Raw genomic sequence first — 14,308 nt, 5'->3', positions numbered from 1 at the left:
AAGTTGAATTTTGTGTGACCTCCTGAAATAAAAAAAACAAACAAACCATAACTTATCTCCTTAAATCAGAGAAAGTGACTTTCTTTACTGGAACACCTCTGTAGCATTAAATGAATACAAAAACTGCACATACATCATTGAAAAATATCTGTAATTTGTCATTATTACTTGCTCCAGTGTTGCCTTGAGTTTTCATGTTGAATAATAAAGGTTAAAAAAGCCATGGCCGGTCAAATATAAATTTATTGATACACAAATTGCCTTTGACAGGAAAAATCAGTATGCATGAACATTTACTTGACAGGCCATTACATCCTTTCCACAGTTTCTTTAGACCTGTCAGAGTAACGGTCCGAACACACACTGCTGCACAAAACAGCTTTGCACTAAGAAATCAAATCTTGTTATGCTCAAGAATTAATGTCAGAAGTTTTTTTTTTTAGCAATATTTCCATCACATAACAGTAGAAAGGAAATTCTATAAACTCTTTTGTATTAAAAATGATGGCTCCATACATACTGAGGAGGAGGACCTATAGTGTTTCATCACACAGTTTCACATTTCCCATATAAATCTTTGTTATTAAGCCGAGCCACTCCTGAGAACGACCGTTCCAGTGATGAATGGCCTCCTGGGCAGAATCAATGAATCATTCCACATTAGTAAACATTTTGTGCTGAACGTGCAGCAACAAACATCTGAGAGGCAAGTGGGAGTCACACGTACGAGCTGCAGCTTCGGCTGCCAGTTCACAGAGTGTGAGTGACGACTGTAGGTTTTTCCTCCGGTCTGAAGTGAAATTACCATAAATTAGTGTAAACAAAGAGAGCGCTGCACAGAATTCTGCATAGATTCAGTTAGAAATTTCATAATTTCATGTAATTACTACACTTAACAGCAAATGCAGTTTTCAAGTAGTTTTTTTTTTTTATCTAAACTTCTTATGTATTGTCATTAGAGAAGACAATGTGAATGAAATAAGAGACAATTTTCCGATAGAAACCTGTAAATTTCTTGCTTCACTCGCTACCATAAGATGGTATTTGTTCTTTTTTTTTTTTTTTTTTTAATATGAACTGATGAGGCTAAGATGGATTTCAACGCTCGTGGCTTCACAGCGCAGGTCACCTGTGCAGAAACAAAAAAAGCGACGACGCTCCTCAAGCTGCTGGAAGAGCAGACTGCACAAAGTGTTGATTATGATTTGTGGCATGAGCGCTCCTGCCGGTACTTAAAAAAATATGGTTAGCCACGCTAAATAACAACCAAGCTGGAAGAACTGAGTTTGCAAACAGCAGCGACGGCAGATTAAATGTTGAGAGAGCGGCGTCGGGGACACGGATTCCAAAACAAAAGACTTTATATCCATCAAAGCTGCTTTGAGATGACTGTTGTCTTCAGCTGTGTTTGCTACACCGGGCCTTTTGGGTGTTTTTTTTTTTCTCCTTTTACCTCCAATATTGATAAACTCTAAGGGTTTTGACAGCATACAACAGGTAGAAGTGATTTTCGCCGTCCCTATCAGTGTCAGCGCCTGCCTGTAGGGGAGACAGTATCATCAGGGAATTATTGTGACCCTGACAGAAGGCACCGTGGCCTCACAGGCGACATTACAAATGAAACATGCAGCACTAAAACGTTATATATTGTAGTGCACAATGAGGACAACATTAAAATTAATGGGTTGAGGGTAAAATCTGAGAGCTTCTAATAATGTCTAGCCTGTATAAAAAAAAAACTGAAAAAAAAAAAAAAAAAAAAGGTCCTGGACACCAGTCAAGAATTTATGGGATTGACTTTTAACTAAAACACACACACGCATAGAGGCTTGTAAGTAATATCTTTGTGGGGTTTTCTCATTGACAAAATGGATTGAGACATTGCCTCTGATCTGAACCTTCACCAAATGTTACCTTTGACCTCAGAAAATGTAGGAAATGCTCCATATTGTACGCCAGTTCACCCAAAATCTCAGTTTTTAGACCCCAAATAGTCGAAAAAAGCAGCCCGCTCACACAAATACGCACAGATTTTCCTTGTTGCTTTGCTACAAAGGCAGCAGCTGCGTGTGTTTTGTGCAAAACATCACCCCACACACCTATAATCATGATAATGAATGCCGTCCAAATGCTCTCTGTGAAGCCTGCTGCTGGAAAGATTAAGACTGTGAGTGAACTGGCGGTGAACCCACGACTGTTCTTTCACCGCCGTCATCAAAAACCATCCGCCGCAAACTCCAGTGACACATGTTAAGTCACAGATTATAAGCCCATTACGACATCTGGTTAATTTGACGGATTGTGTTCAGGTGAACAAGGTTTATTTGCATCTTTCGATTTAGTCGAGGACGACGAACGGCCAGCCGGGTGACGTCTGGATCCGTTTTAGTTCGCAGAGGGAATATAAAATATTAAAAGGTTGATGACGATGCCAGATATTGACGTCGATTGCACTTCAGCATATTCTGTTTAAGACCTAAGTGTTCGGAGAGCAGCTCAGAGGGCAGTAAATTACCTAAAAAAAAGCTCATTTTTATATAGTAGTAAAGAAAAAAGCTAAAATCAGCTTCAGCATCTGACTAATTGTACCAAATTTTAATAACTTTAAAAAAAAAAAACATCTTAAAAAGGTCATATTTCAGAATAGGTCTGATTTGATCATGTAAACATCAGCTTTATCCAAATAAATGATCAACATTTAATGTTTACAACAGAGATGTTAAGACAATTTCATCCATTTGGAAAAAAAAATAAAGTTGTACATTTCATCATGTGCGTTTTTCTCTAACCGCTGCGTTTTCTTTCTTTTTTTGTTTTTTTACACTGGTGGTCCTCCTCAAGCGTAGATGCCCTTCACACGTTTGTTCTCAGGGTCGAACGGAGATTTGAGGTGGGCTCTGGCCTTGTATGTGACTCCCATCCTTTCCAAGGTAAACTCGCCGCTCTTTATGAAATCGGCGCTGACCTGAGGGAGAGAGGGGAAGAAGAAGAAAAGAGCGAGGGAGACGGTGACTGAGGGCACGCACGTGGACGAGGCGTCGGACGGAATATGAATTTGGGCGCGATAAGAAGACAATGTGGATTAGAACAGAGAGGGGAAAATGAAAATGACCCGCTAATCCAGTCTTTGTAGAAACGGCGCCGCAGAACGGACCATTTCAAAGCATCCACATCTGAGACACCGAGAGCTAATTTTCACGGACCGACTCCCTTTTCTCTCTGAGTCGTCACTCCGTCTGTTGCTGCTTTTTGCGCCCCGGAAGGAGACTCAAACACAGCCTATAGTTTATTACATAGTTAATTGGATTTCCCTTTTAAGGCATCAGCTGCTTTAGTTTGATTTTTAAATGCATTTATTTGTGGTTGTGTACGGCGAGCTGGTGAAGTAGCTTTAATCGCTCTGAGAGGGAGATCAATGGTTTCCCCTTTTGTGGTGGAACCAATCTAACAGAAGAGATGAGCATCGACCACGACGTGAGGGGAAACTCTCAGTAGCCCCTGGTGAAAACACACTTCGTATGTACATATACAGAAAAAATATGTAAATAAAACTGAAAATTCATCAGTTCATTGTGTGTTGTGGCATTCGAAATTAACATAAACCGAGATCCTGTTGACTTCACACAAAACCTCGATCCAATCACACTCACTCAGAAACCTTAAAACAGCAGCTTTACCACTATTTGATGTTACAGTAAAAAACCGCCCAGCAGAATGGAAGGCTGTAGCTCACTTTAGATAAGTGACCACTCCATACGCTGCAATAATTCATCGCGGAATCAACGGATCAATTCCAACATCAACCTACTGAAGGAAAAACTTCTCCTCTGCGCAATTTTGTCCCACTTTTCAAAATGAGTTGCAGCTCCAGCCAAATTTGAATATTTTAGGTCAAGAGTTGCTGTTATGATGAAAAGTGACTTTACAGATTCAATTTAAAGGAGATATGGTTCAAATCACAAAGAGATTTATCCAAGAAAGCAAACCGGATCAGGTATCCGGTTACTCAGTGTCACACAGAGCAGCTTCAGCAATCACCGCTCGTGTCTTTGTGTTTCCAAACCTTTGTCACCAACAAAGCAGAACCTCAGTCCACTTTGTTGTGTGGATGATCATCGAATCGATGAACACGTGGAAACACAAACACGCTACTATTAAACCCGAACCGATCCGGCCTGCATGGCTTTAGACAAACATGCTACTGGCCGGAGCAAGAGGTTAACAGAGGTGAAACATCTGTGCTGGACTGGAGGAAGACATCGATCAAACACAACAAAACCCAAGAGTACAACAGGTCAGCTGTTGTTTAAGGGGGGGTGCTTGGCTGGTGTTGAGGGATATTGTGTAATATACGACACTGTATGAGACGGATTTACATGTCCTTAAGGGGTGTTTTGAATTTGTTCATTTTGAGCCTTATTTTCATCATTTAAGTGGATGCCACATGGGCCTGACAAGCACCCACTGCAGTTAAACTTTCGTTATCTCCCTTCACCTCACCTCGAATTCTTATCTTCAGCCCAGTTGATATGATGTTGCCTTGTTATTCTGTGCATCAGTGTGATTATTAAGTAAGACACCAAGCAAAAAAAAAATTAACATTGGTCAAAAAAACTTATTTTAAATGCAAAGTGAGAGATGGGAGCTGAAAGTCTAACACTCATATAACTGAACTTTTTACCTCTCGGCTTTAATCAGATTTCCCTTTTCCACAAATTACAAAAGAAGACAGCAAGAAACACAATCATTTGAAATCAGCAACTAATTAAAAAAAATTATTTCAATGAACTTTGACTCCATCTTATCCAACTTGAGACACGTTTGCTTGTGTGGAACCATTAGGCTAGTTCAATTACCACCTTTAAAAGCTGCTGCCACCTTTTCTAAGATCTATGACAAAATGGCTCATCGACCCGTAAAATAATATCAAAATTCAAGTGGAATATGAGACCGTGTGTCTGTGTGTGTGTGTGTGTGTGTGTGTGTGTGTGTGTGTGTGTGTGTTCTCACCACTCCTCCAATGGGGTTGCGGATGAAGCCATAACCGATAGTTTTATCAATAAAAAAGCCGTAGTCAGATCGGCGCAGGTGACCAACAGGAACCCCGTTACGGAAAATAGCCTCCAGGCCAAACATGGGCACTTTTCTAGAAACAAGGAGAGAGAAAAAAAAAAAAACAAAGAACAAGAAATGAAACATACATTTATGCATTTTGAATGGTTAAAAAAAAAAAAAAGATCCAAAACACTGTTGAAATTGGAAAAACAATTCAGAAACTCTCCACTGAGTCCTCTGGAGCAATATTAATGAATTGAATGCAAAATATCTGAATAAAAAAAATAAAACATAAGGAATACGAGAACAACATCCTATGTGGAATCTATCATCAGTTCTAAAACTAGTTTTAATGTCTTAACTGTTTATGTACAACATGCATTAAAATTATTACATATGAAAACATCTTATGAGAATATCATAGAAGCAAATGTCTGCCTTCAGCTTCACTTCAGTCAATTATTGTCCGTTATTGTTCTTATTTAATTTTTTTTTTTTTATTTCTTTGGAATCATCAGAAAATCTAATTTCCAAGCAGAACTGACTCATCGATGGTGAAGCAGACGATGCGCCTCTTCAGGCCCTCCTCCTTCTGTTTTTCCAGCGTCTCGCGGCCCTGGAACGGGATCGAACTCTTCAGTTTGCAGGTGAAAGCCAGCCCCGCCTCCAGTGGGGTGTCATCAGGGCGAAGGTCAGCGTGCCAATGCCTGTACCCTGAGGAATACACAACACGGAAAACAACCATATCTCTCATTTTCCTTACAAGTAACATTGAAGCCAGATGGCTGTTTCAATAAATCAGGGTCTGGACTGAGCGTTACCTTTCTCTATACTGAGGGAGTCGATGGCTCTGTAGCCGGAGTTGATGATGCCGTGTTTGGCGCCAGCGGCCATGACGGCATTGTAGACGGGGAGGCAGGCGTCTCGGGGAATGTGCAGCTCCCAGCCCAGCTCTCCCACGAAGGACAGGCGCATCGCTCGCACCTGGACGGGAGACGGGACGGGGAGACGGTGAGGGACGTGGAGGATCGATCTGCCGAGGCGCTTCCGCTGCACGTCCGGGACCAAATTCAGTGGAAATGCATTTTCTAACTGACTGACGGATTTTTACACGCCGCAGCAGGACAAAAGCAGCACTGATTTAAACATCAGTGGAAACGAATGGAAATCGATGCAGGAGAAAGATAAGACGTACAAAGAAGGAAAGTAATCTGTTTGGAAATGAATACCGCGTCAATCAACTGAAACTGCACTGCAGACGAGAGGTGGAAGAAAGAGACATGAATCAAAGCACAAAAGAGGATTCGAGGGAAAAATAAAAGTAGTTTCCCATATTTGATACATAAAAAAAAATCATAGACATCTATAGGTTCATGAACATTGGAGATTTGTTCAACGGTGAAACTTCTGTAGCAGAAATTAAAATTATTCTAAAAGGAACATCTTCATTATGGTGACTGATGAATCATTAGCAATGTTATAAAGACAATACACTGTTGGAGGCTGTGAGGAGTCATGAACCAGGATGATGACGTTTTATGGATCATAAGACAATTCTGAAAGAATGCAAACCATATTATTAAAAACTCCTTTTCTATATTAAATACTCAAAACATTCTCTGTCGAGTATACTGGAAAGATTGACAAACGTCATGGGGGAATAAAAAGTGTTGATGAAATGTCACTTCAAGAGTGGAAAAACTATCAAAAGTGATCGAAATCAAAATTATTTGATGGACAAACTGACATTTTATAGAGATAAATATTCCATAAAAAAGCAGATGAAACAGTGAACAACGTGAACTTTTCAAGATTGCTGTTGGTTTATGTGTGCTCTAGTATTTATTGATTTATACAGTCTGTTTATGAAAAAAAATGTGTAAAAACTAGAGCAAAAAGAAAAACAACACTGTGAGATACATTTCTCCTGAAACAGACATGAGTGCATTTAAAGCAGGAAAACGGACACAAAAGCAAAATGAAAGAAGAAATCATAGAAGGGAGCGAAAACGCAGAGGAGAAAAACTTCTTCCAACAGAGTCCCCAGAGTGTGCGGTGAGAGCCAGGCCATCTGGCCTGTAAGGGATCACCCCGGGCCCCATATGTACGGCACGAAGCTCAGGGGAGGAAAGTACATGTCGATCCTGGCTCCTTCACAGCCCTCACTGACACGCAGACGACGAACCTGAAACACACAGCTCCACGCACGGCACAGCGTCGCTCGAAAACAATCCCAATATGCCTCACACGGAGGAGCGCGGCGATGCACACAAACACGAGTCGGCGTGACCCGACACGCACGCCGACGCGCTCGCAGCCGGAGACGGAGGAGGGGAGCGAGGGAGCGAGAGCTCAGGGTCTAATGAGCTCCGAGGGAGGCAGAGGGCAGGGGGGGAAACTCTGCTCTCACAGCGGTGCGGCCATTAAAATGTCACCCGGACGCGGCCGGCGACCGGCTGGAACGCCGCGCAGCCGACGCGCTCGCTCGCACACACATGCACAAAAGCTCCTGCCGAGCCGCCAGAAGATGCTGACTGGGATCAGCGGAGCGTTGCATAATTCATGTGAGCGCAGGAAAGACGGCGAGAGAGAGTGTGTGTGTGGACATATGTGTCGCTGCGTGTGCCGGTACAACACGCTCTTTTTTTTTTAATCTGATGTTGGAAACACCCGAAAGGTCAGTGCAAGAGGTCGAGGCTAAAGACCTTATAGCGCTGCGGTTTAATGGATAAATCTGAAACTTTCTTAACGTGGTGTGAGTTTTCTGCGACGACGCCTCGGGGATGGCGGATCTGACAGGCGAAATGCGGAACGAGGAACAGAAAACACAACATTTGGACACACTTGGCTTGTAAAGTGAATCAGAAGGAAGCCTTGAGAGAAGTCGCCTGTCTCCTGCCATCAGCAGCCTCTGATCTCCGGCGACTGAACCTTTTGAAATAATAAACCTGTTTCGCTCGACATGATGTGATTTGCAGGCGGGAAGTGTTTTCTAATTAACTGCATTTTTCATTTAAGCACTTTTGACAGGGTTATTTTGAAGCTGACAAATGTACCACATCCAATTATTGTGGGAGTGAGTTGAGGCACAGCGTGCGTGTGTGTGTGCGTGCGTGCGTGCGTGTGTGTGCAGTCACCTGATGTCCTGCTGCTTTGACGACTTTGTGGCTTGAGAAGGGGAACGCTTCATTGCTGAGATCCGTGTCCAAAACCTCCTGCAAAACTTCTCGGCTGCAAATAAAACAAACGGGGGGAGAAAAGAATGAAAAACAGCGCGGAAGTGAGTCAATGAATTTCCTATTTGCAAAACGATCCTCGGTGCTGATGAGACAAAGCATTTTCTCTTTACAGGGAGCTAAAAGTGCTGTGTTTGTCGAACACTGATTACTGCTCACAAACCACTTGAGGAGGAGATAAAGGGTGCTCTTGGCTGCAGAATAAATCACGGCGTGCTACTGTGCATTTATCTATGGGCTAACTGCCCTTGAAGACGTTTCTTTATTTAAATTGTTGTGTTGCTTCAGTGCATTCAAAATTAGGAGTGAATTTATTACTATATTTGTAAGAGAATTACGACTATCTCCAGATGAATCTTAAAAAAAATTGAATACAATTCACAAAACCTGCGTGTGATTTTAATCATTTTTACATAAAAACTGAAAAACATGGCGTGTAATGTGTGTGTCATGAATACTGCCTCGTTGGAGCTTGGATCCCTTAAGATCGCTTTGTGTTTTCATGCATGCAGAAAACACATTTTGGCAGATTTTTACATGCATGTGTGTTTTCTCGGAGCACAAGTGGATGTAGCGGAAAAGGTACTAGCTCTCTTTTTACACACACACGTACACACACACACACACACACTCAGAAAGTCAATATTACATAAAGATGAGTCAACAGAAAGAAAAGCACTAAGTTTAGCTGTCTTGGCTTGTTTGTGTGGTTGTGAGTGGGCAGGTGGAGAATACAACGCGTGAGGCTGTTACTGGGAGTTATTTTTGCATCGGTGCTGCAGGAAAAATCAGGGTTCGGGATATCTGGGTATCAGTTCGGGCCGTGCTCATGCGTCTTCGCGTGTCGGTGGGTGGTTAATATTTTTTTCCTACAAAGCAATCGATGCAATCATAGATGGACGTGTGAACATGGGGATGATTATGTGTATATTTCTTATATTCGAGCTTGTAAGCAAGAATGCAATACAAGTATTAATGCATAGGCTTATTTTTTTTTTCCTCCAGGCAGCTCCTTGGATCTCGGTCCTCCCTCTATGAACTCAAGAGCCCAACAGCAAAGGCCAATTAGCTATATATAAATAGCGAATCGCTTTAGTTCGTGTGTGTGTGTGTGTGTTTGGGGTGCAACTAGTAACAACCAATTTGTTTCTCTGGCTTTCCACTTAACGGTGGCTCTCAGCTGCGGGTCTGAGGATGCACACAAACACGGGCCGCTCTAAAGGACGTCGCGTAATTTCATCTATTATGCATCACATTCATAATTACAAAAGCAAAGTGGATGAGCACCAGTTCCACCGCGCCGAAACTCGCTGCCAAGAGACGAGCCGCAAGTTTAAAGACTCCTCTCTCTCTCTCTCTCTCTCAGGAGGATTTGAATGAGACGCCTCAGAGAGGGGGGAAGACACAAATGAATTTCCATAAACGCCGTAATCTCCTCCCTCCTCCAGCTTTAAAGAGATCAATTTGCTTCGTCAGAAAACAAAACCCAAACACTGGAGTGAGTTCCTCAAACGTGGACGAGACAACGGGAACCAGCCAGAAATCGTTGAAGTGCCGAGCGGAGGGGCGGACGGCGCAGACGCCAACCTTGTGTCAACACACATAAACATCCAAACGTTCAGGAGCTGAGTGCTCTCCGGATGCTCGGGAAAAACTCAATGAGATCCATAATCAACATCCCATTATGTGTGCGTGCCGCTGTAATCAAACCCAGACACTGCTGGCAGTGACGTCCCGGGTTCCTCATTTGACGTAAGCAATGAGAGCGAAGCAGGAGGGGAAAAAAAAGAGAGAAAAGGCAACTGAAGAAAAGGGGGAAGAGGGGAGAGCGAGAGAGGTGGAACCTACAGGGAGTAAGAGAGGGAAAAAAAACTGAGGAGATGAGAAAAGCCTGGAGGAGAAGATATTGACAAAACCCACACGGAGAACAGAGTGGACTAACCCCGCTGCCGGTGGAGGGGAGGAACAAAGACGCCCGGTGCTGAGGTGAGGAAGAGAGGAGGGAGGGATAGACGCGGAGGTGAAGGTGGCCCGGGTTTGCTCTTTGAGTCAGGAACAAAGGGAAAGTGGAAGAAGTGAGATTAAAGTGACAAGCTTCAACCGGCTCCAGTGTCCAAATGTGCAGCGGCGGTTTCCACGACGCTGGGCGCCGTTTCTCATCCTCGCATGAGGAAAACATTCCACCAGGCTAAAAACGGGCGCAGCTATGTTTTCACATCAGAGAATTTGATAGTTTAGCTGCATTTCTAGAAAAAGGGAAGTTTGGTGGAATAATAAAAGTGTGACAGCTTTTTAGAGGGATATGTCTGACAGAAAAGTTAATCATGGAAACGGATCAAACCAACTCTGGTGGATTTCAATCCTCATTTTCCCTTCTCTTAAATATGCTGGTATGTAATTAATGAGAAATAAAAACCCTTTCTTCATGCCCATAATTGCATTTTTCCAGCATCTGTACTTCAAGCAATGATTTTTCTTGAAAATTTCTACTTTTACATTCTCCACTTGAACACAGACATCTGTAGTTTCTAATCCTGACTGTACAGAAACTGGTTTATCTCTTATTTTAATCAACATAAAGGACAACATGATGCAGCAGAAGCCATCAAAGGTGTTAAATACAGTTTGCCATATGAATAAACACTAGTTGTGTTTTGTGATTAAACAATGTGATGCAGGTTGAATGGCTCTTCACAGTTCACACTGACAGTCCCGTTGCTTGTAATTGTTACATGGATTTTTGGTCGTACTGGACATTTTCCACTCCAGCAGTCTCTGACATTGTTTGTCACATTCGCCGTCCCTCGCACGCCATCTGAGGCCACTAATGGTTCAGCGTTGTTGCCCAAGGACACGGCGGCACATGGCCTAATGGACAGACACAGCAAACCAGTCTCCAGCTGTGGGCAGAGGAGATACTCCTACTATTTTTAATTTGCTGGAGAAAAGCGCCAGAATTTAAGGGTGTGAGAATAACATTTGTGATATCGCTTCAATATAAAAAGTAAAACAAAGGCCTTTAGGCTTAATGTAATAAACTACTTTCAACAGAGAGACAAAGAAGAGAGCCTTTTTTGGTTTAATTTTGTAAGTATCAACTCTACCTTGGCAGCATTTAAAAACTAAAAACAAGCAGCGAGCTGTTTGATCGCTTCAAGAGTTGAAGGCAGAATAATGAAGAAGCCATCCAACACGCCTGGCTCCAGTCGGCTCAAAAAAAAACCCCAAAAAACTGAAGCTTCACTGGTCTGGACGTCGCTGAACAAGACAGGGGTCTGCCATGGGACGGCTCTCATCCCTCAGACCCCTGTGGAGGGGGGCCAGTGGTCACAGTGGAAGGGGCTCATTTCAGAGGCTCCACATTTAATGAAATTGTACGCTGCAACAGTATCATGCAGTTTCTACAGAACTGTGAACTACATCTACATCAACAGCCCGGCCAAATAAATATGTTTTGAATAATTGATTTCTAAATCCATGACTTCAACATACTGCAGGTTCATCAAGAAGCCCCACTGGAATCAGCACAGCTTTGATCTGACTGCTGAGTCAAACTGAAGATTCACTTCAGGTGAGATGTAAAGAAGCGTGTTTAAACCCGTCAGAGGTGGAAACTGTTGATAACATAAATACATCAGTGCTCTCACATTGTTGTCTCCCATTTAGTTCCCATACGGTGGAACTCATCCACAAACCGAGGCCAGAGTCGTGATCTTGAGACCTAAACGCCTCAAAGGCCTCCCAATGTATGAGAATAGCCGTAATCCCCACTCAGTTAGGCGTTATTGAGGTAACACCTGGTCGAATCACAATTACCACTTACTCAAATGAAACATAGATTTTTTTTTTTCTTCCAAGGTGAACAGGTTCATTAAACAACCGATGGCTTCATCCAACCGCAGAATGAACCTTGAGGCTTCCAGCTCCTGCCCGCCTCGGCCTCCTCGCTCGCCCCCTGAGGCCAGGTCCTGAGTACAGCCACTTAATCTGCTCACCTCTCATCGACTGAACCACTTGACTTCTCATTTCCCCACCTCTTCTGTCCATGTGAGAATCATGACACATCTTCCCACCAATCAGCCGCTTCCACCCCCCCCCCCCCCCCTTCTCTGCCATGACTCTGACCCACTTTCTCTCATATTAGTTTTTTTTTTTTTTTTTTTTTTCACCTGGACATAAATCATGGCACAGTCAACAATCACTCATGGCCCCGCTTCCCTCTCTTCCCCCCACCTCTTTGGTCCCTGGATGCTGATCATTCCCATGTCCTCGGAGTGGTCTGTCAGCTGGCAGCGGAAGCCTTGATCCTGGAGAACCGTTCTAATGTGGTTCCAGTTGTGCTCTGCGACTCCGCCGCCAATCGCCAAGTAGTAGGCATCGCCTGGAGCAAAGAGGGGGAAACACAGCAGCAGGACTGAATGTTAATTAATACTATGGAGCACTTTCCCTCTCATGCAGCTTACACCATGTACATGTGTTTATTATTACAGCACAGTGCCATGAAAAAGCAATTTGAGCATTAAACAACATTAAAGAGGGGAAAACATGGAAACAAAACAAGCATTTGATAGGGAGGCAAATACTTCGTTACAGGGCTGCATGTAACCAAATGGTTAAAAAGTAACTACTACTTATAGTAGTTTTTGAGAGGATTACTATATGGCATCAGTCCAGTGTTTTGAACTGTGCTTTCATTTTAAATTGAGAAAGATCTCAGCACAACAGCGGTTGAAGTACAAATATTGTATATTTTCTCCCCCACGCAACGGAATTAACAATGGGTGAAGACAGTTTACACCACGGACAGGTGAAAGAGAAAGAAAGATAATCTTGTGTCTCCAATTAGCTTTAAACACTGTAGGAGTAAAACACTGTGAGAAAAAAAAAAAGAAGATAATTCAGTTTTGCTTCCTAAAGGAACATATTGCATAATTAATCACTTGCCAGGCAGAATTTCTTCTCCCACCACAGTTGGCATAATGTGATCATAATTACTTAATAACTATTTGGACTCATTTATACCATGTGATATTCATAAATAGTAAAAGCTCGACAGAGATTATGGTAATTTAAACCCATGAATCTTCACCTCCATCTGGTCCCACATATTTAATTTTAGGTCTGTGGAGTGAAGTTGAGTCATATAGTTAGGAAGCGAAGGGAGAAAACGTTTTCATAATGTCGACGTCTTTATATGTCTCATCTTAATCTGTCTTATACAAGTTTTACAGCTTCACTGATATTCATGTTGTTGTTTTTTTTAATGTAGCTGCAAAAAAGTTCATTTTAAAATGATTAAAAAAGGGTATGACACTGAAACAGAAACATGATACAGTCCAGCATTCAAACGCACGGAAGACGACGGTGCACAGCATACAACAGTCAAAGCAGCAGAATAACTAATGAAAAATACTGAGAAAAACTAGAGCAAAATAAATGAGATGCAACAGAATGATGAATATGCAAAGAAGGCAGGTAAAATGTTAGCACTTAAAATGACAAAATGTTCAAGCAGACAAAAACAAAATGACAGAGAGAGCAAAATATACTCAGCGGCGCAAATAAATAGTGACTAAACACACGTGCGCGTGGTCTCACCGTTGGACTCGGGTGCCAGGGGAAGGTTGGAGGAACCGGGCTCCAGTCTGCTCACCGTCAGGTCGGCCTCCGCCCCTCCTCTTTTATTCAGCATGCAGGTATACACAGTGGAGCCTGAAAACACACACAAACACACGCATGAAATCAGGCCTCGTGGAGGAAAAAAACTGAAATCTCAAAAGGAAATATGAGGTAAGTCTTTTTATTGTGATGCCTTGCTCCTTCATGAGAGTCAGAATGGACTTTTACCACATCGGAGCCACAATTACCACAATTCACAACTAGGAGTATTATTTCTGCCCCGAGGTAATTACGGATACTCAAAAGAAAACCATTCCTTCTTACCATTTACTCATAAATACAGGAGAGAGAAAATCTTATCTGCAAGACGGCGAGTGAGAATCAAGTGCAACATTATC

The 14,308-nt window shown here is 42.6% G+C and overlaps 1 protein-coding gene across 1 annotated transcript in view; it reads right to left on the bottom strand.

Annotated features, from left to right (window-relative positions):
- Window positions 1-225: 225 nt before the first annotated feature.
- Window positions 226-14,308, bottom strand: part of LOC115383486 (sarcosine dehydrogenase, mitochondrial-like) — a 37,867-nt gene continuing 23,784 nt past the window's right edge. The window contains exons 16-22 of the mRNA XM_030085675.1: window positions 13,890-14,003; window positions 12,525-12,672; window positions 8,193-8,286; window positions 5,877-6,039; window positions 5,601-5,769; window positions 5,011-5,146; window positions 226-2,965 (exon numbers count right to left, since the gene is read on the bottom strand). Coding sequence (XP_029941535.1) covers window positions 2,837-2,965; window positions 5,011-5,146; window positions 5,601-5,769; window positions 5,877-6,039; window positions 8,193-8,286; window positions 12,525-12,672; window positions 13,890-14,003 — 953 coding nt within the window. The 3' untranslated portion in view covers window positions 226-2,836. The remainder of the gene's footprint in view (window positions 2,966-5,010; window positions 5,147-5,600; window positions 5,770-5,876; window positions 6,040-8,192; window positions 8,287-12,524; window positions 12,673-13,889; window positions 14,004-14,308) is intronic.

The sequence above is a fragment of the Salarias fasciatus genome (genome assembly GCF_902148845.1).
Source record: "Salarias fasciatus chromosome 7 unlocalized genomic scaffold, fSalaFa1.1 super_scaffold_4, whole genome shotgun sequence".
Lineage (NCBI taxonomy): Eukaryota > Metazoa > Chordata > Actinopteri > Blenniiformes > Blenniidae > Salarias > Salarias fasciatus.
This window is presented reverse-complemented; position numbering and strand designations above follow the sequence as displayed.